Source organism: Podarcis muralis, chromosome 6 (genome assembly GCF_964188315.1).
Source record: "Podarcis muralis chromosome 6, rPodMur119.hap1.1, whole genome shotgun sequence".
NCBI lineage: Eukaryota > Metazoa > Chordata > Lepidosauria > Squamata > Lacertidae > Podarcis > Podarcis muralis.
This window is the reverse complement of record NC_135660.1, coordinates 99699952-99726870: the sequence shown is the minus strand read 5'-3', so window position 1 is coordinate 99726870 and position 26919 is coordinate 99699952. Positions and strand designations below refer to the sequence as shown.

General features: G+C 45.3%; 1 protein-coding gene across 2 annotated transcripts in view; it reads right to left on the bottom strand.

The window, feature by feature from the left end:
- The window catches only part of BORCS5 (BLOC-1 related complex subunit 5), a 38798-nt gene extending 12111 nt beyond the window's left edge, over positions 1-26687 (bottom strand). The window contains exons 1-3 of one of the 2 annotated variants that reach the window (XM_028728607.2): positions 26548-26687; positions 25023-25227; positions 11586-11743 (exon numbers count right to left, since the gene is read on the bottom strand). In XM_028728607.2, coding sequence (XP_028584440.2) covers positions 11586-11743; positions 25023-25227 — 363 coding nt within the window. In that variant the 5' untranslated portion in view covers positions 26548-26687. The remainder of the gene's footprint in view (positions 1-11585; positions 11744-25022; positions 25228-26547) is intronic. The other variant, XM_028728606.2, reaches the window with a different exon arrangement.
- Between the last annotated feature and the right edge of the window lie 232 nt (positions 26688-26919).

Here is a 26919-nt window from a genome sequence, read left to right as displayed (position 1 = left end):
CTGCTTTCAGATGTCTTCTAAAGCTCTGGTAGTTGTTTTTCTCTTTGACATCTGGTGGGAGGGCATTCCACAGGGCGGGTGCCACTACCGAGAAGGTCCTCTGACTGGTTCCCTGTAACTTGGCTTCTCGCAGCGAGGGAACCACCAGAAGGCCCTCGGCACTGGATCTCAGTGTCCAGGCAGAACGATGGGGGTGGAGACGCTCCTTCAGGTATACTGGGTCAAGGCCATTTAGGGCTTTAAAGGTCAGCACCAACACTTTGAATTGTGCTCGGAAACGTACTGGGAGCCAATGTAGGTCTTTCTGGACTGGTGTTATATGTTCTCGGCGGCCGTTCCCAGTCACCAGTCTAGCTGCCGCATTCTGGATTATTGTAGTGTCCGGGTCACCTTCAAAGGTAGCTCCACATAGAGCGCATTGCAGTAGTCCAAGCAGGAGATAACTAGAGCATGCCCCACTCTGGCGAGACAATCTGTGGGCAGGTAGGGTCTCAGCCTACGTACCAGATGGAGCTGGTAGACAGCTGCCCAGGATGCAGAATTGACCTGCACCTCCATGGACAGCTGTGAGTCCAAAATGACTCCCAGGCTGCACACCTGGTCCTTCAGGGGCACAGTTACTCCTTTCAGGACCAGGGAGTCCCTCACACCCGTCTAACCCCTGCCCCACCAAAACAGTATTTCTGTCTTGTCAGGATTTAACCTCAATCTGTTAGCCGCCATCCATCCTCCAACCGCCTCCAGACATGGACTGTGCCCATTCTATTAATGCATTCTGAGACACCCCCATATAAGAGGCATCCTTTTGGCTTCTTTTCAGCCGGGTTTTCATTGAGGTTTTCATCCAAGCTGAATCCAATGTAATTAGAATCATAGAATCATAGAGTTGGAAGAGACCACAAGGGCCATCGAGTCCAACCCCCTGCCAAGCAGGAAACAAAATTGGCAGCCTGTTAACAAGAGTGTCTTTTACACATTTTGGAGGCACTTGAACCCCAACACATCATATCTACTCTCAGAAGAGACATGCCTCCCACACACCCCTGTCCCGAATAAGGACATGCTGAAACAAGAGTGGTTAGTTTCTCTGAGCCAGGTGACTCTTACCCTATTCAGCTGAAAGAATGAAGTATGCCCCCAATTTTATTTCAGGTTTGCTTCAGTCATCAAGAGGTTTGCGAAGTATAAGAACTCTGGAGAAGAAAAGACCCTGTAGGACAAAAATTAGGAAGCAGCTGTCTATTTTAAATTAAAAAGAGGAAAATTAAAGTGCAGAGAGATATTATACAACATTAGCTTTCTACACCTTAATATTATGACCTGCAGTGTCACAGGCCTCCTGTTTCCAATAATGACAACACATTAATCATCGTGAGAAATTTTAGAGGCAGACACAGCTGGAAATCTGTTATGCATAATGATAATTTAACATTAAGACAAATTCTGGGTTTCTTCCAGCACATCAGGATGAATAACCTGTTAAAAAGTAATAGACCAAACAGGAAGGGAGGAGTAGCAGCATTGTATATAAAGGATGTGTACACTTGTGAAGAAATCCATGACCTGGAGCAGGAAAGGCAGATTGAGAGCATATGGGTAAAAAATGTAGGAGAGAGAAACGACAGTGACCTTACTGTGGGTGTCTGCTATAGACCACCAAGCCAGACCGGAGACTTGGATGATGCCTTATTAGAGCATTGAAAAAGGAGAAAAATAGTAATCATGGGGGACTTCAACTTCCCCAATATCTGTTGGGACCCAGACTCTGCCAAGAGTGTAAGGTCTGATAAATTCCTCCATTGCCTCACTGACAATTTCATTTCTCAGAAGGTGGAAGAACCAACAAGAGGATTGTCTATCTTGGACCTGGTCCTCACCAGTAGGGAGGAACTGATTGCTGAAGTGGACATGCTTGGAAACTTGGGAGGAAGTGATCATGTTCTCCTGGGTTTCAGGATACAGAGCCAAGGAGAAACCGAGTGTAGTCGGGCACGCACTCTGGACTTTAAGAAGGCCAATTTTGAAAAGTGGAAGGAGCTACTGGGTGTGATCCCATGGTCAGAAATACTCAATGTGAAGGGAGTCCAAGGAGGATGGGAGTTTCTAGAAGGAGAAATATTGAAGGCACAAATGCAGGCAATACCAACAAGAAAGAAAAGTGAGAGGCGTCAAAGAAAGCTGACGTGGCTGCATAAGGAGCTTACAGATGAGCTGAGGGTTAAGAAGGGCATGTATAAGAAATGGAAGAAAGAGGAAATCACAGAGGAGGAGCCAACGAGTAGCCAACAGGGGGAAGGTCAGGCCGGCAAAAGCTCAGAATGAGCTCAGGCTTGCAAGAGAGGTTTAAAAAAAAGTTCATTTGGCTATGTCCAAAGTAAGAGGAAGAACAAGCAAGTGGTAGGTTCTCTGTGTGGGGAAGATGGAAAAATGCTATTGGATGACAGAGAAAAGGCAGAACTTCTCAACACCTACTTTACCTCTGTCTTCACCCAAAAGGAAAGCGATGCCCAACCTGGTGACAACAGAATCAGTAACATAAGGAGGGAGCTGCAGCCCAAGATAGGAAAAGAGGTAGTAAGGGAACACCTAGCTGCTTGAAATGGATTCGAATCTCCAGGGTCTGATGAGCTGCATCCAAGGGTACTAAAGGAGCTTGCAGATGTAATTTCAGAGCCTTTGTCTATTATCTTTGAGAATTCTTGGAGAACAGGTGAGGTCCCTACAGACTGGAGGCGGGCAAATGTTATCCCCATCTTCAAAAAGGGGGTAAAGGAAGACCAGGTAACTACCAACCAGTGAGCTTCACATCATACCAGGGAAGGTCCTAGAACAGATAATTTAGCAGTTGAGCTGTGAGCATTTTGAAAAGGATGCTGTGATTACTAAGATCCAGCATGGATTTCTCAAAAACAAGTCATGCTAGACCAATCTATTTTCTTTTTGTGATGGAATTACAAACTAGGTGGATCAGGGAAATGCTGTGGAGATAGTGTATCTACATAGTGTATCTTGATTTCAGTAAAGCTTTTAACAAAGTTCCCCAGGATATTCTCATGAGGAGGCTGGTAAAATGTGGGTTGAACGAGGTAACTGTTAGGTGGATTTGTAGCTGGTTGACTGACTGAACCCAAAGAGCACTCATTAACAATTCCTCGTCGTCCTGGGAAAAAGCGACAAGTGGGGTGCCGCAGGGTTCTGTCCAGGGCCCGTTGTTGTTCAACGTCTTTATAAATGACTTGGATGAAGGAATTGAGGGGATGCTCATCAAATTTGCAGATGACACGAAACTGCAGCTAATGCCGCAGAAGACAGAATCAGAATTCAAATGACCTTAACAGATTGGAGAACTGGGCCCAAACTAACAAAATGAATTTCAATAGGGACCAATGTAAGGTCCCTATTGAACTTAGGAAGAACCAGATGCACAAATATAGGATGGGGAACACCTGGCTTAATATCTGAAAAGGATCTCTGGGTCTTGGTGGACCACAAGCTTAACATGAGTCAACAGTGTGATGCAGCAGCAAAAAAAGCTAAAGCTATTCTAGTTTGGATCAACAGAAGTCTAGTGTCCAGATCAAGGGAAGTCATAGTACCACTCTATTCTGCCTTAGTCAGACCACACTTGGAATACTGTGTCCAATTCTGGGCATGGCAATTTAAGATGGATGTTGACAAGCTGGAACGTGTGCAGAGGAGCATGAACAAGATGATCAAGGGTCTGGAAACCAAGCCTTATGAGGAGCGCTTGAAGGAGCTGGGTATGTTTAGCCTGGAAAAGAGGAGACTGAGAGGAGATATGATAGCCATCTTCTTCTTCTTCTTCTTCTTCTTCTTTTTTTTTTAATAATCTTTATTAAGATTTTACAAATAAAAGTTTAAAAACAAAAGCACAAAAACAGACAAAAAACAAAAAACAAAATTTAAAAAGAAAAAATAAAAAGAAAAAATCGCTCTTTCAAATATTATACCACTCATTAACTTATTTTCATGACTTCCTCACACCTCCCTTTTTTGTATTCCATTTATAGGTTTGTTCAGCAAATTCATACCCTCTTATTTTACCCTTAGTTATTTTCCTCACTTATTGTAACTTCTAAGCATATTGCTAGAGCCACTTCGTTTCATTTCAACGTCATTCACATTCAAAAATTTTACAATATTTCTGTAAGTAAATTTTAAATTTCTTCCAATCTTCTTCCACCGACTCTTCTCCATCTTCAAATATCTTAAGGGCTGTCCCATGGAGGAAGGAGCATGCTCTGGAGGATAGAACTCAAACCAATGGGTTCAAGTTGCAAGAAAGTAGATTCTGACTAAACATTCGGAAAAACTTTCTGACAGTAAGAGATACTCAGCAGTGAACAGACTCCCATGAGAGGTGGTGGCCTCTCCTTCCTTGGAGGTTTTTAAGCAGGATGCTCATCTGTCATGGATGCTTTAGCTGAGATTCCTGCATTGCAGGGGGTTGGACTAGATGACCCTTGGGTCCCTTCCAAATCTAAGATTCCATGACTCTCCGATTCTATGATTCTAATCATATTTTCCCCAAGTGCATTCTTTACTGAAATCCTGTCCTCCTCCTCCTCCCATTCCCCACATGTACATCTTTCAATATTTTTATTTCTAAAATTCAACTGATTTTTAGTTTAACTAAGTAAACTGCTTTTGTTTCAAGGGCAAAATATTTTTATGTAAAATGTGTCGTCAAAGTTCATTCCATCTGATTTGCAGGCTTTCGATTTGCTGTTAATCAGGTTCTTCTGTTCAGCTAGCAGCTGGTGCTTTCTACAGCCAAAGAATAAGATATATGGCAACTCTTATCCAGAGTTTATAATTTCAGCTGGAAGCTGCGCTAAGGCACTGTGGCACAGGGAGGCACAGGTCCCTCTTCCACACACACTCCAGAGTGCGCCAGGTCCTCCATGCTACTGACTGTGGAAACTGCTGCAGGTGCATTAGCTGAATCTGTGCATGATTCAGCTCACAATGGAGGCTGTGATGGGGGAGGGAGGTATTTGAGCACAGCCTCACTATATGCACTGCACATAATGAAAAACAATGCCAAAAGAAGCACATCTTTCTTTTTAAGCATGCATGTGTCAGAAATGGAATCATCTTCAAAGAGGTATTCTTGGATAATTTAGTTAATCATCTAAATTCTTCGTCTGTTGCTTGTGGCTTTTCAAAATATTTGTATGACCAACCTGGTGCAGACCAAGTGTGGCATCAAGAGTGCCTGGGATTGGGAACCCTGCGGAGATGCTTGGAACAGAAAACTATCCTGGCTTTCATTCGCTTAGATTCTGCCCCCTATTGTGATGCTTTTTATGGGGAATTCTTCAACAGAAAGGAAGGAGAAAACTCCCCACCCCCCTGGATCCATTACAAATTGTAAAAATAAAAGTCTAGCGATCAATCAAAGGGACCTTTTAAAACTGATCCAAGGTTTTCTAACCAGTTCATTGGCAGGGGTTGTCAATGGGATGTCCGAGGGCATTTACCCACAGACGCCCTTCCTGGAGCACACCAGGGCCTGTTTCTGGACTGAAATTAGGCTTTACAATGACCCTGTTGTCCAGCAGTGGTCAAGACACAGACTCAAGGGCTTCAGTGTCTCCTGCTATGGAGTCCAGATCAGGTTCAGGTTCTGGATCTGTTGCCAGGCCCGTCTCTAGCCAGTGGTGCAGCTGGCGAGCTGAATCAGGGCGCTCCCTGCTGCCAAGGGCGCTGCGGGGAGTCCGGAGTTGGGCTGAGTCGTCCGGGAAGAGCCGAGAGAGCCTAGCAGCAGGCAGGCAGAGCTCTTTTGCCAATGGCTCCCTCTCTGGTTATTCAGCGGCTCCGCCCCCTGCGCGCCACTGCTGTAGGGCCAGCCCAGCAGCGCGCTACTCACACGAGGCTCCGTTGGCCGGCTTCAACAGTCGCCTCGGCTCGCGCAGCGATGCTTGTTTTTTGTGCACCCGGCCTTGCAGCCTCCGCCGCCCGCTGCCGACTCGGGACTCAGGCTCCGGCTGCTGCTTAGGAGCGCCAAGCAGGAGGCGTTGAGGCGCGGCCAGCCTGCCCGGCCTAGCAGCCTCCGCCGCCTGCCGCCTCAGGAGTGGGGCTCCTGCTGCTTAACAGCCGAGCAGCCGGGGCGTAGTAAAGGGGGGGGGGCGGGTCTCCCCAGGGGCCATCACGGGCGGGTGTGTGTGACAAATTATCAAGGAACAATTACTGCCCTACTAGGGCGGTTCATAAAAAACTGTTTTTTTAGAAAATGCCTGCTCCAAAGGCCTTATCTTACTACACTAGGGATTATATAGCTACATATGAAATTTCATGCATACAGTTAATATCTTGACCCTCCTCCATGAAAATAGCTGTTTACTTAGCCGTTTTCCTATGTTGTGAAGTCTGAAATTTCAATAAATCCTTTGCTAGACTCTTTTCAGGCACCTGCTAAAAGCATTCTTCTTTAGGCAAGCATACCTAGATGCTTAGGAAGCTGAAGTAATTTTAATCTTTATATTTTAGCTTTTGTACGTTTTAAAGTAGGATTGTCAATTTTTCCTGATTTTACTGCTGTGATTTTTTTTTTGGTTTTTTAAAATAAATTTTATTAAATAAACAAACAAACAATAAATATAAATAAAATAACACAAGCCAAAACACAATCCATCCTGTAGATTTAAGTATCTGTCCATAGTCGCCTGCTTGTTATCAGAGGCTCAGAATCCACATTCCTTTGTAAGAAAATATGAAATAACGTAAAACCATTTTTGCAGGTGAAAAAAAACACAATGGGGGGGGGGTGACAAGAAATTTTCTGCACCGGGTACCACCTGACCTTCCTACGCCTCTGCTGAGCGGGAGGCGTTGAGGCGTGGCCGGCCTGTGCCGCCCCAGCCTGCCTAGAGGGCGTCTGCTTCCCACTAGGCGCACAGCCCAGCCTTGCCTCCGCCACCCTCCGCCTGCCCAGAGTCCGAGGCGGAGCAAGGGAGGCCTAGATCCCTCAGACGTGCCGTCACGTACTCAAGCTCTCCTGGGAGAGCTCTCCACGTACTCAAGCTCTCCCTTGCCACTGTGGAGCGCTCCTTCAGCTCACCGGGTCTCGCCTGGTGAATGGGGCTTGGGCTACAGGGCACATGCCAAACTTTCTGTGGGATGGCCACCCCTGGAGCCCTTTCCAGTGACTGCCACAGAGAAGCCCGTTTATTTATTTCTTGGAGTATTTTAATCATAGGATCACAGAACTGGATGGTTGGAAGGGACCCCGAGGGTCCTCTAGACCAACCCCCTCCAGCGCAGGAATCACAGCACAAGCATCTCTCACAAAACAAGTCTGCTCCATCTTCCCTGCGAACAGCCCTTCAGATAGAATAACAGAACCATTCAGAGTTGGAAGGGAACCACCACGGTCATCCAGTCCAACCCCATGGGGCTTGAAACCCTGAGATTAAGAGTCTCATGCTTTACTGACTGAGGTATATCTAAGTTCAGCATCTTTTCCTCATTTTGGTGCCAGGTTAAGCTATGCCATTTAAGACCAGGAGTGACTTGTCAGATTTTGGCTGGCTCACATGCACCTGAGAATATATCCTGCTTTCTTTTCCCAAGCAGAGATAATGTGTAAGCGGGTGTCAGCCTCCTAAAAAAAGTTCAACAACTCTGGGAAATGGGGGGGCGGCGGCGCTGGAGGGATCTTTGCACCACAGCACTGGATATGCTTAAGACGGCCCTGTCTGTTGCTTCAGGAGACCACTATGTCTGAGCCCCCAGAAGAATTTCCATACCACCAGGACCTCATGGGAACCTTCTCCTGAAAAAACACATGCCACTGACAGTACCTCACTGCTCCAGCAGCACATGGAGCTATGGAATAGAGAAGAAGGGCCCATCTTCATAGAATCATAGAGTTGGAAGAGACCACAAGGGCCATGGAGTCCAACCCCCTGCCAAGCAGGAAACACCATCAGAGCACTCCTGACATATGGTTGTCAAGCCTCTGCTTAAAGACCTCCAAAGACGGAGACTCCACCACACTCCTTGGCAGCAAATTCCAACCTTCATCCCAGAAGGTTGACCCTTTAAGAACTTGGAAGTTCTCCAGAATGTGGTGGAGCCTGAAAGAGATGGTCTGGAAGCAGAGGCTTAAAAGGGCTCAAGATGCCCACAACCTCTCTCAGAGTAAGACTGGAACATGATAGGCTTGAAAAAGCCTTCTATTTTGCCCAGTAGACAGTCTTTTTCAAGCCTAACTACAGTGCAGGTAGGTGATTTCAGGGCTGTTGATAGCCTCTTCCCTGCTGTGCCCCGCTCACCACAATTAAGCTTCAAAGAAGCAATTTATTGGCTTTAGTAGAAACCATTTATGGGCTGGGTGGGTGTAGTTGTGGTGTGTGCATAGTGCCCAGAGCATTTATTTTCTGGTTTGTATAAGCTTCTGAGGTAATGGAAAGTCAACTCCAATTTTTAAAAAAGTTACGCCACAAATAACATCCCGCGCTATTCTTTGGAGGCTAAATAGTAACTCTGTTTCTGGGAAGTGGCACAGTGCCAATCTCTCATTCTTTACTACTGAATTTGGCTAGTGTTTACTTACAGGGTCTACAGCTCCAGTGACTTACATACAACAACTGGGCACCATACAAGAATGGAAGGGTCATCCATCATTAGCAACATCAGGAGAGCCCCTGCTTTCTCATCCATTCTTACTAGGCCTTAATTATTGCTGTGTAGGACAGGCGCTGAAAACAGACGCATTATGTGACAAATGCCTCTCTGCACTGCACTGGCCTCCAGTTCAGATAGCCAGTACAGGCAGTCCCATGTGAAGAGCTCTCTTCCTGTCTGTAATTCTGTTACCACACTTCCTCAAGGCATGTCTAAACTACTTCTCTGTTTTCAGGGAATAAGCCAGGAGCATGAATGCTTGGGGGAATCTGGCGTGAAGGCTGCTGTTGTTAAAAAATAAACATTATTATTTCATTCATGAATCACTTCCTATGAGATAAATCAAAAGCAATTAACATAAATAAAACAATTTTAAAAACAAAAACCCAATTACATACAAAACTATTCAAAAAAACCACCAAAAACTATTACCATATATAAAATCAATTTCAAATCCAATGCAGATATGAACGTGGATACCAATATTCACTTATAAGACTTGCTGATAGAGAAAAGTCTTCAACAAGTACCTAAAGGACACTAAGATATGGCATTTGTGTGATATGTAATGAGTAACTTCCTCCGACACCATTGTGCAAAACAGACTTCCTAATAAGAGGGTGTCCCTTCCTGCAGGATGCAGTGGCTGATGGGGCAGACCTGTTAGGTGTCCTGCTCCCTCTCTAGATGGGCCTTTCTTCACCAGCAACCTGAACCACGTTGAGCTTGGGACCATGGCATTATTCTGCTACAGGACGGGTCCAGACATCATGTCTGAAGAAAAATACCACTGAGCGCAAATCACTGGAATTGTTCATCCTGGAATTGTATGCTGCTAAACATAAACCGAATACCAGCAAGATGTGGAGGAAGCAACAATCATGGAAGTCTTTCATATTCATATTTCTCACCAGACCATATGTCATCTCTTTTTTCCCTAGAAAAATAGGTACTCATAATGAAGTTGATACAGTAAATGTTACACTTTTTAACCCCCCCAAAACAAAGAGGTACGGGTACTGCGTACCCTTGAGTACACCTTGGGGGAAAAACAGTGTCTATATGTCATTTCATTTTGGCTTCCGCTGCTAGTCAAAAACTACTGCTACATGGTGCAGTCCCAAACCACAGTATTTGAGGGTTCATCTGGTAAGAACTGACAGTAGTTAAGTGTGTCAGACTTGCACTATTAATTATTGTTTCCTTCTAGTTATATGACTCTCTCTTATTACCTACATTTTTTACTTTTATACCATGCACACCATAAAATTTTAATAAAATTATGTTACTATCAGTGGTACCTCAGGTTACATGCGCTTCAGGTTACAGACTCCGCTAACCCCGAAATAGTGCTTTAGGTTAAGAACTTTGCTTCAGGATGAGAACAGAAATCGTGCGACGGTGGCGCGGCGGCAGCAGGAGGCCCCATTAGCTAAAGTGGTGCTTCAGGTTAAGAACAGGTTCAGGTTAAGAACGGAACTCCGGAACGAATTAAGTACTTAACCTGAGGTACCACTGTACAAGCTGTTTTGTTTCCCTCTGTTGGCAGATAGACTTCCCTGTTAGTTCTCCACTCAAACTAAAAGCAAGAGCAGTCACCATCAGAGAGTGACAGAAAGATGAATCTAGTTTCAGGAAGGTTTACAGGCTTTATTTGAATTAGCACAGTTTCTTCAAGTTGGCAATTAAAGAAATTGCTGGATATCGAAGTAATCTGAGTCATCAACATCTGCAGATACATTCACACCTTGTGTAATTAGTTGGCTTCAGATTATGTGTTGACCAAAATACTTTTAAAAAATAAAAATGGTTCACATCTGAACTGGGATTCAACACAGCATGAAAGGATTGCAGGCATTCAATAAATGCAGTGAATCACATTATTGTTCATCTAGCCATATGGAAGTTCTGAGTTCTGAGTCATGCTAACTATGAATCTTGGCTGCCCTGTATGGAAAGTAAGTAAAGATTAAGCAACCACCCAATAAAAATAGCATGTTATGTTCATTGCTTATTTTAAGAAAGGGAGAAAAATAAGAGAGAAAAGAGACAGTGGTACAATCTAGTTTGCAAAAGGAAGTTGGGCAGAAACACTGATCGTGACATTTGCACAATTATTACCTGTTTAGAACAGAGTATGTTGAATTGTGTAATACAAGCCAATGATCTAACAATCTAAGTGATAACAACATTCACTGGTCAATGATTTTCTCCACATATTTGCTCAAATGCAATATTAATGCCAACTATCAAGCATCTACAACAGCTAGGATGTACACAATCAAGCAACTGGTCAGTATTTACAGGAGTTTATAATCTAAAACAGATGATACACGAAGAAAGTAGGACTGCAGCTGAAGAATGGAAAGTGCAGCTTGCTTTGATTTATCTAACTTGTATATCACTTTTTACTAAAAAAATAAAGTCTCCATGATGCAGTAAAGTGTAATAAAAATACATTAAACCAAGCAAAATATCAAAACAAAAGTGATGACCAAAACGCATACGACAGCCTGGACTGAGGATTCCTCCTCTCCATAAAGGGGTTCCCTCAATCAAGCTGGTAAGAGGGGCTTCCATGGTTGAAGAGGCAGATGGACCTTTGCGTGGATGGAACTGAGGAAAGCTGTGACAGAAGCAGCTTAGAGCGGATGTTGGTGGGAAGAGGGGTGGAGCAGGGCAACGCCTTGTAACACCACCACTTTGGTCCGACACAACTAGTGTAAATAGGACTTTAACCTGCTTTAAACTACTGTTCTCTCCCCCAGAGAGACATAATTATAGATCAGTTTTCTCCAGTCATGTTACAAATGAGAGGTGGGGGGAATAAAGTGGGAAAGCTGAAGGGCTTTTCTTGCCTCAAAAGGGCAAGAGCTGTTGAAGATGGCTTCACAGAACCCCCTTTGCTTCTCCAACCCCAGCATATTCCATACCTCTTTGATCCGTTTGACTAAAGCATTCTGGTCAAAGGCAACCGCTTCTGCGCATTGGTGAAGGTGGTCTTGGTATCGCAGGCAGAGCTGTAGAACTTGCTGAGAATCCAGTTTCTCCAGTTTTATGTTGGTAGGAGCTGTCTGCCCACTGAGAAGACCTAGAAGAAAATTGACAGCAAAGGAATTTACTAAAATGGCTAACAGCAGAACTAGCAAAGGGATTGGTGTGATCAAAAACAAAACACATGTAACAGCATCTCCACATAAATCCCCAGTTGAAATCAGCCTGTTCTTAGTGCCATTTACCATGTTACACAAAGACAAATCCAGAAGCAGCTCAACAGCAGCTTACTGGTGATCTATCATGTAGGATACAAAGGCCTTCAAAGCACCTTGCAGGCAGCAAGACACTGCTAAAATGGAGGGGGGGACCCTTCATTTTGATCAGGAAGGCGTTTGCATGGCGTTAGATGTGGGAAACCTGCCTGCAATGGGAACTTGAGTAAACCTGATACTGTATACGCAGCTTACACAAAATCGAACTCTACCCTCTGCCCATCAGCTGATGTCCCCCACCCATCAGAGTGATGTCAGCTGACTGACAGGGGGGTGGGGGCATGGTACTGAAAAAATGACCTGATGGACTAAACACCTCCGAATCACGAAAATGATTTTATCTAACTCCCTTTTCCTTTCTTTCTTTCCTTCCAGCCAGTGCATGGAGTGTGTGTTGCAAAACTATTATTGTGACTCCAAAGAAACCAGACCATTTCTGCTGGGGTGGTGTTCTTGCCTGTTTATAGCATTTATTTCTTTATTGTGTTTTACTGTGTTTTCTCAGGCCACATGTTGTATACAGTGATACCTCTGGATGCGAACGGGATCCGTTCCGGAGCCCCGTTCGCACCCAGAAGCGAACGCAACCCGCGTCCGTGCGGGTCGCGATTCGCCGCTTCCGTGCATGCGCGTGACGTCATTTTGACCATCTGTGCATGCGCGAACGGCAAAACCCGGAAGTAACATGCTCCGTTACTTCCGGGTCGCCGCAGCACACAACCTGAAAATACTTATCCCAAAGCTACTTCATATAACTGTGTTGCTTTGGGCAGAACTCTCTGGAAACTAGTGACTGACACTTAGGTAGTAATTACTCATCATGCATGTAAAAATCTTCCATTAGGAATACAGTAAGCCCACAACTGATGCACATTTAACTTGTGTGCATTCAGCTATACACGTATGGCAAAAAATGTAAAAAAGGGGGGAAGCAAAAGAGGGTGGAGTTTAAAAAAAAAAAAGGCTTTGGCAATCCCACCCGTCATTGAACCCAATGGGCTTTGACTACAAGATTTTGGCTTTAGGAGCAAACCCCAGGACATCACCCCACGTAATTTGCAAGCATACTCTACTCATGCTGCTAGAAAAAATTGTTGAAATTGTTACCTCTTACATTAACAGGAGAACAGTAACGCTATTTCCTTGCTTTATTCGTTTTTTTTTAAACAGCAACGTATTCTCAGCTTTTCCAAGTGTCTATTTGCAATCATATTCTGGGAGGCAGAGACAACATGGGTGGCTGAATTATAAAAAGGAAAAGCCATGCAGAAGGTCTGCTAACAATCATATTCTATTTCCCCTCCCCTTCCCCACATTCAATAGTCATAAAGCTGTTTTACTGTCTCACACACAGCACCTCTGGCTATTCAGTTTCTAAATAAAGAGCGAGGTAGTTTAGACTATTTATTCCCAATCCAGTGTGCTGTTAGAGAAGTGCTGGTGCCACATAAATTAAATTACATATTTAAAAAGCCTCTTGTGGGCCCACCCACAGAAGAGGGTGCCTGCTGTGTCACTACATCATATACTGTACTTCTCTACCCTAATTGCCTACACTGAATCTTCCCTTCCTGGGATCAAGTAATTCTTCCCCAACTCCACATAAAAGGGGTGGGTGCAGAATTGCCCACGGAGTCCAGTCAGGAAGCACTCCGCCATCCCTTCCAGAGAAACACAGGGGGGGGGCTCTTTTGGGGGAGTCTCATTTGTACTTTACCTTTACTCACAAAGTAAACGGCTGTGCAGGCAAATGTGAAACTGTGCGTGCAAAATTTAATTCAAGGGGCAAAACTCCCCGGGAATCGTATGCATCTGTCCCCTTCTTCCTTACGTGCACTGTGCAAGATTTAAATGCCTTTCATGGCAAAGCGCACATTTTAACAAAAGACAAGGCACTACAAAGAGCATGTGCAATGTACCCTTTAGACCACATAAACCATTAACATGACAGCAACTTTGGCAATGTGGCCCAGGTAAAATAATTTGCACAGGGAAATCTATAGACATCTATAGTGGGTCAATGGCACTGGAAGCTTAAAAACCTGTGCCACCAGGTGCCTGATCTGCAGCTAGGAACGTGGCCCGGCTGTGAGGCATGAAGGCCGCTCCCCGCAAGGCCCTTTCCACCTGGACTTGGGGGTGAGGCCCACACTCACCAGCCCCACTATGTTAAATATGTATTCTGTAGTTGACCTCCTTTGTAATGTTTTATTTTTAAATCTTTAAGAAAATATTTTAGTTTTCTGTCATGTTGCTTTGACTGTATACTCTGTATTTGACTTTCTTCAGTTTGTTTTATTTATGTTTTATTGAATTAATATGCTGTAAACCACTTTGAGAGTTTGCTTAAAAATATAAAGCAGTATAGAAATATTAAAAATAAAACAAATAAAAATAAAACTAGTTTGCCAAACAGCCACTGGGGAGCTGCTCGTGTACCCTTCCCCTTGAACTTCCACTCCCGCAATGCCTTGCTGTCATGGCTTTACAGATACTGCTCCGCCACTCTCTTTTGTTTGGCTTGGCAGCGCTCGGTGTGTGTCTGGATGCCTGTCTGTAACTTGGTGGCAGCGGCTGTTTTGCCTTCCTGGGCTTCCACTTGCCAATGCAGACACCTGACATGCCTAACGGCCATAATTGCGTTGCTGCTCACAGGGTGCATATAAGAAAGTTTTAAGGGGCTTTGGGGGTCTGTGCCTCATCTCACAAAGGAGAAAGTGACAAAGCAGAAAATTTATTTAGGAGTAGGGGCTTCTCAGGCCCAGATGCCAGAGGCTGGCTCAAGCTATCAGGTGGCCAGCTGACTACTCACAAACGGCAGTTGCCATGAGTTTCATAAGCCTGACAAAATTTTGCTGTTGAATTTTGGCAATTTTGCTGGAGTGGAGACTTAAATCAGGGCAGCCCCCAAAATATCACCGGACAAGAACCACAAAGAATTATGCAACTTTAAGTAGGAAATTCTGTGCCATTGCCTCACAATACTATGGCGTAGAAAGACAGCAAAAGCATCCCTAATTTTTGTATATTTATGTACTCAAAGCCTGCAAACAAAGCAAGCTGCTTTTTTGTATATAGTATGTTCAAACAAAAATCATGTCTACAATGTTATCCAGTCCTCCTTGATTCCTCTTCCTGCCCCCGTCCTCCACACACTCCCTGCTTCTCATGTTATGCTGTTTGTGCAGGGGGGGGGGGGGGGAGGGTCCTGTTCTTGCCAAGAGTGACCTCAGCTCATTCTTATTTGGTGATACACAGGAGAATTTCACTCAAGCAAACATTTGCAAAGTTTCAAAGTCTCAAGGTTATTGGCACCTCGTTGCTGGCTACATTTGCTGCTTCTTTTTCATTATTCTTTACTTGGTTTGCTCATGCAAGAAGTCATTATACTGGAAGAAGCATTAAAAATAAAGACGTGACACTTTCAGGTCCCTGCACCAGTCTTTAGGAGACGCCTTTTGTCAGGAATTAGGACTCCTTCCCCCCTCGCCCCCCCCCCCAACAGCAAGTGTGACTTTTGAGTCTTTTTGCATCAGGAATGTGCAATACTGAAGCAAGAGATGGTCAAAATTGCAATACAGGACTACACCCAAGATTAAAACTATTAAATAAATCACCCTCCCTATGAACAACATTTTTACAAGAGTCAAACTGTCAGGGAACTGCCATCGGCTCAGAGGCGAGAGATAGGAGGGCAGTTGTGTCACAGGGAGCCTACGAAAATCTTGCAAAGCAGTTCCTCTTCCGGGGAGGAGGAAAGCCCCACCTCCAGTCGGGAAGAGGTGCAAGGACCAGAGGATGCTAGTGGGAGCCGTAAGTCGTAGAGGAGGGAAGCACGCCCCTGCCATCGCCCATCCTGCGCAGTGGTTTGAGGCGCAGGGAGGGGCGGAAACGGCTGGGGGTAACAAAACTTTTATGTTGGGGGAGGTACAAAAACAGACCACTCCCGGATTCTGCCAGCGACTGAGCCAGACATGAACTTATGATGCTCTTCACTGTAAATAGTTTGCACCAAAATAAAGCCTGTAAAAGACCGGCCGGAGTCCCGCCTGGTTACTCTTGAGCAACCGCAACAGCCATCTGACACAAACCAAATCATTTTAAGCAAGTGCAAAATAAGAGTTATGAAGTCCCTACAAGACGACACAGCAAAGGAACTGGTCACTATTCATTTGCACATTTAAATAGCAACAAGCCTAAAATAAATACCTAAAAATTTGACTAGAGGCAGAACATTTAAGGCTCATCATAGTTATGACCATATTCCCAGCACACTACGAAACTGATTTAGTAGTTTCTCACTAACTTGGTAAATCTGTGTCTGGGCTGTACCACTTCTGACTGTTCATATGACTGAATGTTCTTTCATAAAAAAATATCCTCCACAGAACCCTAGATGGGGGGGAGGGGGCAGAATGGTTTGAGCTAGCTTTCTATTTGCAAGGACTCTTTCTCTTTTTGCATGGAGAGCACTGAACTGTGTGAGGCCACAGCGGCAGGCTGAAGTTGTGCAGTTCAGACACAGCCTTGCCAGCAGATGAACAACACAAGACCAGCAAGAGGTTGTGCATCCTTGTCTTCCGTTGCTACAACAGCACCCGGCTACACACACTGCTTGTCAGGTAACAATTCTGGACATGTACAAGTTCTCTGACTATGTAGATCTATCAGGATTAGACTTGCTGGATGCAAAAGAAAATTAAGAGGGGTATTACTGTCGTGATCATATCAAGGTATTTTTGAATACCATTATCCCTTGCAGGCACATGAAAAATTGTGCAGCAAGTTTTAGCGAAATGTCTCAATTTTTATTGTATAGGTAGCAAAATACTCCTACAATGCCACACTTAACGAGTAAACTAAAATTTTGGTGAAATGAAAGGCAATATCACCTGCTGCAGAAGAATTTAAATCTTTCTTGCAGGAAAACTGTCCAAATGAATGCTTATTTAGGGCAGAGACGCAGGCAGATGGGTGAGGGTGTGCAGCTCAGGGGTTTAATGATCACAACAGAAATACTGAGAAAAACTTTCTCCATCAGCACTCTGTGTGTGTGTGTGTGTGTGTGTGTGTGCATTCTGCTAAGGCAGGAACATTACTGGCCTAAGGAGAATGAGCAGAATTTCAATATATACAATGCATAAGCTTCAGAGGGCAAAGTGACATTTCTTCAGAATCAGGTTGGCTTCAACCCTCAGAAGTCTGAAACTAACACCAACAGGGATGCATTTTGACTTCAGCAGCACACCAAAAAGCCAGCATCTTTTCACATCTTGTACAAGTTGTTGCACTCTTAAGTTTCTAACACAAGAGCTGCTTTATCTTATTTTTTGCCCCCTTTGCAGCTAACAAGAGTCCTGGGAGAGGAGGAAGTTAATCTGAATCAGAGGATTAACACTTTTAAGTTTTGCAACACCAATTTGACACTGTCTTCATCTATCCCTTCATTCCCTCACAATGTCACCTCACAGAACCATAGAATTGGAAGGGACCACAAAGGTCATCTAGTCCAAACCCCTGCAATGAAGGAATCTTTGACCCAATGTGGGGCTCGAACCCACGACCGAGCTCTACTGCTATATTGCCTGAGCTATCCCAGGCCAGGCCATCATGCTGCGTGGCAGATCTGGAAATGTTATCTGAGTGGTCCCACTATCAGCCCATTTCAAACTGCACTGTTTCATTGCCATTAGGGCCTTTGCATTGCGGCCTCTGCATGGAAGCCAATATCCAATGGTGCAGTGCCCTATGGCAAGGGCCCCCAACAATTCAAAATGTTTTTCGATTAGGAATGTCATCAATGGAGGAACAGAAGAGAAAGATTAGGAATTGACAACATGCTATTAACTGCTACCCACCCCCCTCCCCATGCATCTATACAGATTAGGGGCTTATGGGTTGGTTGGTTTCTTTTAATTGACCCATTCTTTAAGATGCAGAATCAAATCATATATAAGAAAATGGGAGCTGTGATTGGAAATATTTAGGATTCACAAAATCTCTAGGAAACTACAGAAATGCAATGTATGTATCTGGCAAATGATCGAGATTCACTTGGCTTGGTATACGCCCTGAAAATAGTGTTGCAGCTTTAAACTTCTGAGGTTGGTATGGCTGCATTTTTTATAGCTTTGTTCATAATCCTTTGAACTTGAGGTTTTCATAGATTTTTTTTTAACTTGCCTTTTGAGGTTTTATAAGACTGCTTTTCCCTAGCAGCAATTTGTGTGCCAGACACACTTTTTATAAAGTCAATGGATTATTACTACCTGATTAAGTGGCTCCATCTACTCAAGCTTCTAGGAACATGTGGTGTGTATTTTTACCCTGATTATGATTAAGCTCTGCCTTTGGTTGTCTCATGACATCTGGGGAGAAAAGAACCCAGGAGACACCAGCCACACATTCCAGTCTGGACTCCACGGCACAATGTCCAGACTGGACCGCATTCTGCTCACACAAGGCCTGCTCCCCCTGGTAGAAACAACAAACACTGGTAACATTAAAACCACAGACCACGGCCCAGTAAAAGCTACCCTCAAAATAGGAGAGGAAGCACAAATTACCCCATCGTGGTCCTTCAGACCCATCCTAACCACAAGCCAACTAGCTAGAGAGAGTCAACTGAAAACTCTCCAAAAGAACGATATGGGCGACATTACAACCCCTCTCCTCTGGGACACAATGAAAGCAGTCATCAGAGGAGCCTGAATAAAGGAGAGGGCATCCCTTTAAAAAAAAAAATCAAACCTCCTCAAAAATTGGTAAACTGGAACAAGACATTACGACCCTCTCATCACAGTACAAAAAAACAGGAGCCGAAAAAACCAAACTCATAAAACTCCTTAAACTTATACAACAAAAAAGAAGGGAAATTGACTCTCTAGAAATCAATAAAACAATGATTAACATCCTATACTCTAAACAATTAGATGCAGGAAAAAAATCACTCAAAACAGGAATACACTGTGTCACTAAAAAAGACTTTAATATGACATCCTCCAGCAAAGAAATAACCTCAGAATTTGCTGAATTTTATGCCAACCTATACACCTCCTGCAACCCAACTGAACAAGAAATCAGAAGACTCCTAACAGGGCTGACCATGCCAACCTTATCTGCAGAGGAACAAGAATTCACGGAGAGCCCTCTCACCCCAGAGGCAATAGAGACGGTACTCAAAAACCTGAAAGCACACAAAGCCCCAGGCCCGGATGGCTGTACAGCAGAATTATACAAAAAAATCAAAGAACCCCTTACATGACCCGCCTATTTAACGACATCATAAAAGGGGCCCCCTCCCCAAAACCTGGGCCTCTTCCAAAATAGTCTCTATCCCCAAAGCACTCAAAGATCGCCTCAAAATAGAATCATACAAACCAATCTCATTGATAAACCAAGACTACAAGATATTCACATCAATCCTATCTAACCGCCTAAAAATCTTCCTCCACAAACTTATCACCCCAGACCAGGCAGGCTTTGTTCCTGGTTGCAACGTAAGAGACCCCAGGAGGAAACTACTGAATCTGAGAGAACACAGCAAAAGGACCAAACTCCCACTGGCGATCAGGTCCCTAGACATCTTTAAAGCCTTTGATTGCTTAGAATTGAAATATCTATTAGCAGTATTAACTAACATGAAATTTGGGCCCAACTTCCTACAAATTTACTCCCAAGCCTCAGCAAAATGCAGAATTAATAATATGGACTCCAATACCATAGCAATCCCAAGAGGCACAAGACAAGGATGCCCACTGTCTCTCTTCCTGTTCATCCTGGCCCTGGAACCCCTTGCAATCCGACTCTGAGCAGCCCCAGATATCAAGGGTGTGGAAATAAAAGGTAAAACCTATAAACTAGGGTCGCAGGTCAAGCTGATGGTCACGACACCAGACCCCATAAACACAGCAACTCAACACATCCGCAATGGTGTCAGGCCTGCAAGTAAACTTTGCAAAAACTGAGGCTATGTGATTCAACACCCCCCCCCCCCCCGCATACCCAAAAGGAATTCACCAACATCACAAAGATAAAACTTTGCCGCACCAAATTGAGGTACCTAGGGGTTCAAATAACCAGAAACCTCAACAAATTAAAGGTAAAGGTACCCCTGCCCGTACGGGCCAGTCGTGTCCGACTCTAGGGTTGTGCGCCCATCTCACTTAAGAGGCCGGGGGCCAGCGCTGTCCGGAGAGACTTCCGGGTCACGTGGCCAGCGTGACGAAGCTGCTCTGGCGATCCAGCACCAGCGCAGCACACGGAAACGCTGTTTACCTTCCCGCTATAAAGCGATACCTATTTATCTACTTGCACGTAGGGGTGCTTTTGAACTGCTAGGTGGGCAGGAGCTGGGACCGAAAGACGGGAGCGCACCCCGCTGCGGGGATTCGAACCGCCGACCATGCGATCGGCAAGTCCTAGGCGCTGAGGTTTTACCCACAGCGCCACCCGCGTCCCTATACAACAAATTATACCTCCACAATTACAAGCCCCTGTGGCGACAAATCAACAGTTACTTGAGGAAATGGAACAGTGCCAACTTCACCTTCTCAGACAAAATAGCCATGATCAAAATGACCACTCTCTCAAAGCTAACATTTGATTCCAAATCCTCCCAATCTGGATTCCTCCAACCAACTCCAGTGGCAGAAAAAACTACACTCATTTATTTTATCACACAAAGAGCCAAGAATAAGCCCTAAATACCTGCACCTCCCCTCCCCAGGAGGAGGATAGGGAATCCCCAACATAGAATTATGTTACATCGCCAACCAGGTATACCACATAATCCCGTATATTCTAGAAAACGAGTCTTGGATGGGTCTTGGAGAGAGACACCGTTGAAACATCTCCACAACAGCACACCCATTTCTCCAAATAAACTAAAGAAAATCCCCACAATACTGAACAGATTCACACAGGAAGTGAAAAGTAGGCAAACTCTCCCCATCCCCACTAACCCCCTGGCCTAACACCCACTATTCCAACAAAACCTCCAGATAAACACCTGGCAAGCCAAAGGCCTGCACTGCCTAAAAGACTTCTACAAAAACAACAAATCCATACCAACACAAGAAATACAAGACAAACTAGGGGACACCCAAAGACCTTGGCTAAGACATTGTCAACTATACGCTTCTTAAACAATCCAGCAGTAAAATCAGCAGCCACTAGGCCCTGGACCACCTTCAAAAACCTTCTCCTGACAGCAGAGGGACACGGCAAAGGGATGGCATCCACAATGTACAAAATACTGCTCCAGAATCCCACAACCCCCCTTGATGCAATCGAAGAACAATGGGAGCATGACATTGGCTATGAAATTAACCCCACCGAATGGACTAGAATGTGGTCTAAACTTCCCTTTAAGTCCATATCAGGTTCTTACCCCTCTACTATTGTCCATGTCGGGTCGTCGCTCAACCATTCTTTTAGCAGATCAAGATGATCAGGTGATAGCAAAAACTGCAAGGTTTTTAGTGGGGCAATTAGAATAAGATCTATTATTTGATTATTGATGTAAACCCCAAAATGTATTTTCTATAGTTAAGTTTTTACCTCTATCTTCAGTACATTTTATTTTATTTTATTGTTATGGCTAGTGGCTGATGCAAATAATGATTCTATCTAATCTCCATATCAGCCAAAAGGGAACTTACTCTGAAACTCACCTACAGGTGGTACTTAACGCCACGGAAAGTGGCGCTGATATGCCCAGGAACCTCAGCAACAAAAAAACCTCTCCCCAGTCCTACACTGACACTCCAACCACTACCTCCACCCCTGGATTATTCTAAGGAAGGGTAGGCTAGACATTTCTTAAAATAAATAAAGTAAACATGTCACGTTGTCTCGGCATTTGTCCAGTTTGACCAGTCTTTCTGAGCCCTGCTCCCCAACACTATGAACTGGGGACTGAATCTGGGGCCATGGGCTTTTCTGCCACATTCCAAGCCTCTCCCTCATTTCCACTCCGTTTTAGAAATGATTACAAAACCAATTTTTCATGAGGGTTTAACACGGAAAGGGCTTCACTCAATCCTCCCTCTAGAGCTTGCTGACTGCTATTCTGCTGCAAACACCCTGAGTCCCTACCAAATAAAATTCTTTTACTGAGTTCTGAACCTCTGCTGCTCTTGGGAGCCTGCAATGCACCAGAGGCAGTGAAGAGCGCCACCTGTGGGCTGCACTGGAATTGGCAAATTGAAAAGTTCAACAATATCAGACCAGGCATCCCAGAAAACAACGTCAACTCACAGTATGATGTTATGAGCTGCAGTGGTGAACTGGTTGGGGCACTTCACAACATTCCTGCAGCCTGGGTATATGAATCTCACTTTGGGCCTAGTCTTTACAGTAACTTAGGGCGAAAGTAGACCATGCAGTTTTACAGGCCTCTTTTAAAAAAACCCTGATGCAATTAAAATAATAGTGTGGCTCTTTGCCAAATGTGATCACTGTTAGGTAACTGAAAGACTCAGGGGTGGAGATCTGGGGGGGGGGGGAGAGAGAGGGGGGGAGAGGGAGAGAGAGAGAGAGAGAGAGAGAGAGAGAGAGTTCCTGTCAGGGCTTACTCTAACTTCCCACTGACTGAGAAGGAAGATTCCTCAGAACAAAGAGGAAAATGTCTCTGCTTGGTAATGCAGCTAGAGAGCAGATGAAGAAAAAAACAGCAAATGTGCAACAATAAAGGAAAAATGCTCAACTGTGCTTACTTCCACACAAATTATTTTTAGTTTAATGGAGTCTTAAACTTGCATTGGACTCCTGTTCTTGCCGCCAGACACAATGATGCAAAGGTCATATGAAGGAGTTTTGTACAGAGTCAAACCACTGACTTAGTCCAGTATTGATTGATTGATTGATTGATTGATTGATTGCATATCCCTCCTTTTCTCCAACATGCTCAAGGTGGTGTACACTCACATGACGCCTGCCACTTCTCCCCTCCAAAACTGTCTCACTGGGTAGCAGGTACAAAAAGGAACGAACTTACCTGCCTTTGTGGAGGCATTGCCTACTGGAAGCAAGAGCTGGTTACCAGAACCAGCCCATGTTTGAGGCCTGGCCTCCTGAACAGTTTGCAGAGAAAATAGCTGTGCACTTTTCCCCGAGCTCTAGTTTTTGTGAACATTTAATAAATGCTGTGTTTCCAATTATGCTTCTACCATTTATGTTGTATATTCCATGCACAATAGAATATTCCTATTATATACTCATCCTGTTCCGACTGTTAGTAAAATACAAAATAAACTCACTCACATCTTAGTGTTTCAATAACATAACAATAATGCAGATTCCCAAATCAAAATGCCTCACTATTTTTTGTAAAATGCTTAGAAGTTTTATTACAAGCAAGTAGTATATAAATTTTGGTGAATAAGCAAAATAAATAAACAAGGTACACTCGCTGAAGTGTTTCCCAACAGGCACCAGATGTCAGTATATATGGATTGCCTAAAACAGTGGTTTTCAACCAGTGCGCCAATGGCACCCTTGGGGTGCCTTGAATGCTGGTCAGGGGTGCCGCTGTCCCTCTCTCCTTCCATCCCTCCTGTGATGCCCTCGCATCTCTGCCTCCCAAAGGCTTGTGTGGCTGTTTGTTGCAGCAGCCCGGACCATGGGGTGCTGGCTGCCGGGAGCTGAGGTGGCCTTGGAGTAAGCAAGCAAATGGGTGAGGGAGCCCAGCCCGCCAGCCCTTGCTGTTGGGAATGGACAGACAAGTGGGAGGCTGGGCAGGCAGGCGCAGCGCTGGCCTTTCTTTTGCCTGCTGTGTACAAAGCCTGCCTGGGAGCTGAAGGGGAGCCTTTACGCCATGCAGGCCTGGCAGTACCTTCTGCCGCCCCTGCTGCCTCCCTGGGCAAAGTGCTGGCCTCACATTCACCTTTGGCCAGTCTCCATTGGGCCACTAAGGCTGGGGGCATCCTCTTCCCTGGCCCCTGTGGGGCAGTGTGAGGAGGCACCTGTCTTTGGGGCCTGGGGGGGGGGGCTCAGAGACCAGGAGCAGCAGCTGCAGCTGCCCGGAGGACTTCCAAGTAGAGGGGAGAGGAGGCTGAGGGAAGACTCCACAATGGAGGGTGTTCAAAAAGGGTTGACGGGCTGCCAGCTCTGCAGGCAAGGGGTGACATAACTGGGCTCCTGTGCCCCACAGAAAGAAGGTAGTTGGTCAAGGGACCCATGGACTCAAATTTTAGAATTACTTCCACACCGTTTTCAAAAAGCAAATCCCGGTCTTTTAAGTTCCCCCTCTTTGGCATGGAGAAAACTGGAAAACTGCCATTTTATTTACCAATGTACAGATCAAGATGATGTTGAAAGAGTGCAGAAGCAAGCAGGCAGGCAGTACAGGCACCCAAAAATCAAGAGCAACGTTTACTGAATTTACTGTCAGATTATGAACAAGGGGTTGCCTAGTCTGAGATAATGGGCATCAAAATACCATCTTAACTAAAGCACTACTGTTTCCCAGTTTATTCCTAGGCCTGGGTGGGAAGCCTCACGCCTAGGTTCCAAATGCAGCACTCTAGGCCTCTGTCTGGTCCACAGAATTCTCCCCAAGGCTACACCTCCCTGCTCAGCCACACACCTTCTCCCCAGATCTATTTTGCACCCTCCTGGAGGGATTTTGCCTAACTAGAATGTGTCCTTGGACTCCAATAATACTTCTTTCTTGCCTTGATAGAGGAGAAACAGAGGAGTGTGTGTAGAAGCTGTACATTCATTGCTCCCCGCCCAATCTTGCCTGTGGACCCACCTGCCACTTGCATCCTGGGTCCAAAAAGGGTTCTCCACCCTTATCCCAAGCCTCCCATAAGGTTCATCTCTTCACACTGCAGAACAAAATGACTCAACAGAACTAGAAGCACAAATATAACTGCTTTCTGGACAAACTACAAACCACTAGCTTTAACACATCAATACATTAAAACATGTTTATGTTTTACCCAGTTCTCTCTACCACTTTATAGCAGCATGACAAAACAAATGAGAAGAGTAAAATGGGATCATCAAAAAATCGGCACTGTTATGAACCAGGAGGCTCAAAGGGGAATGTGGGGGGCAGACATGGGAACTTCATTTTTTCATGTAATATCTTACCTTTCAGAAGGGGTTGGAAAGTTGGGATTTCCTGCAACTTAATGACATCTGGGTCATTGCTGACATTCCGCGAAGACTGCGTCCCTTGTGCCACCACCACAATATCATCCATTTTAGCTCGCTGCTTGGCCGGTGAAGGAGATGCTGGGGGAAATATCCAGTCAAGTATAAGGAAGCACAAAGCACACCTAGGATTACCCTTCATCTGGTACCAGCAAAAAAGAATGACTTAACAGTGTAAAACACCCACACACTCAATGGCTGTGATAGAAAGGTCCATTGGCCTGGTTTGCACATAATTTGAATCCATAGTCTAAAGCAGACCACAGTTTATTGCAAATGTGAAACATGCCAGTGCACGGTGTTCATTCACCCGCACCCCCTTCTCCCTATGCCACAGAGAGGGAGCAATCAGACCCCTGACATAATGCGACATGCACTTCTCCCAAACAAACCACAAGAACAGACCTTGGCTTACCACTTGTGGTTTGCATGTAACACAAAGTCAGTGTGTCGGTTGCTTCCTCTTCCCTGTGGCACAAGGAGCAGGGGTTTGGGCACGAATTAGCCACGCACACTAGCTTGCTTGAGATAGGCAAAAATCCATTTTAGACCATGATTTCACAAAACAGGCCGCTGAGCGAATTACAAGCAATCATCATTTTGTGTGGGAGTTCCGTTCTGGAGCCCACTCTGCCCCTTGTCATGACATCTCTGTGATGTTTCGGGGAGACTTCCAGGTTCGGTGCTGTGCACATCATGCATCATTTGGAGGCGCCTAAATCAGGAGTTGCCTGTATACATTTCTCACTATAATACTTGTAAAATTTAATTTCTTATTAGACTGCACATTTTCTGTTCTTGTCTCTAGTTCTAGTAACTTCTATTTTGGGAGGCCAAGGTCCAATTCTTACATGCACGCCCATCACTTTGCAAAAAGTGTCACTTGGAAATGTATGTATGAACTGTGTCTGCTGTCAAGTGGACCCTGAGATGGGACTGGGCCCTGAATGTGGCATTTTATCTTGCTCTTCCTGGTCAACTCAGCTAAGATAAAGAGAATGACAAATTAGAGGAAAGTTCTGCAAAAGGCTGTAATAAAAAATGGTGCTCAGTCTGCACATGTAAGCAGAATGAAAGGTGATCGGGCTGGCAGATAGCAGAGAAGAAAGGACCAGTTCAGGCTGCAGATCAGGGGTGCCATTTTTGAGCATTGGGGGCAATGCTCCTAGAACAGACACCTTTTCCTCGCCGCCTGATCTCTTCGTTCGTTCGTAGCAAGTAATTTTAAAAACGTGAGTTCCACAAGTTTGTCTCACCGCTGCCCACAAAGTGAGCTGATGGGATGCGGCTGACTGGCTGGGAGTGTGAGAGCAGACGAGACAAGGCGAGCCTTTCTCCCGGTTTGCACCGCGGAGCATCCCTGAGCAGCAGCCTGGAGAGGCGCAGCTCGTGCGCACGGGCTCCCTTTTAAAGAGCACCCAATTTAGCAACCCCCGAAGGTGGGAAGGAAAGGGAGCCCCACCTGAAGTGCTGGGCTCGGGATGCCGGTTTTCCGCCTCTGCGCTCTGCTCGGCCCCCATGGCGAGAGCAATCCCCGGCGGAGCAGGAAGGGCTGCGCGGCTCCCCGGCCTCAGGCCTCTCTCTCGCTTCCGCCTTCCCAGCAACCAGCCTCTTTCGGTTCCCGGGTCAGCCTCGCCCAGGCCGGGAGGCGGAGCGGAGGGCGCGGAAGCAGCGCGGACTCCCGGCCAGACGGCGCGGCGATGCAAAGCGGCGCTTGCTGAAAGGAGACCTTCCTGGAGCCGCAGCTTTCAAGGCAGGAAATCCCATCAGAGTAAATGCAGGCACAGGTGGGGTTGCTCGCTCGGAGAACTCATTCCCTCCGAAGAAACGTCTC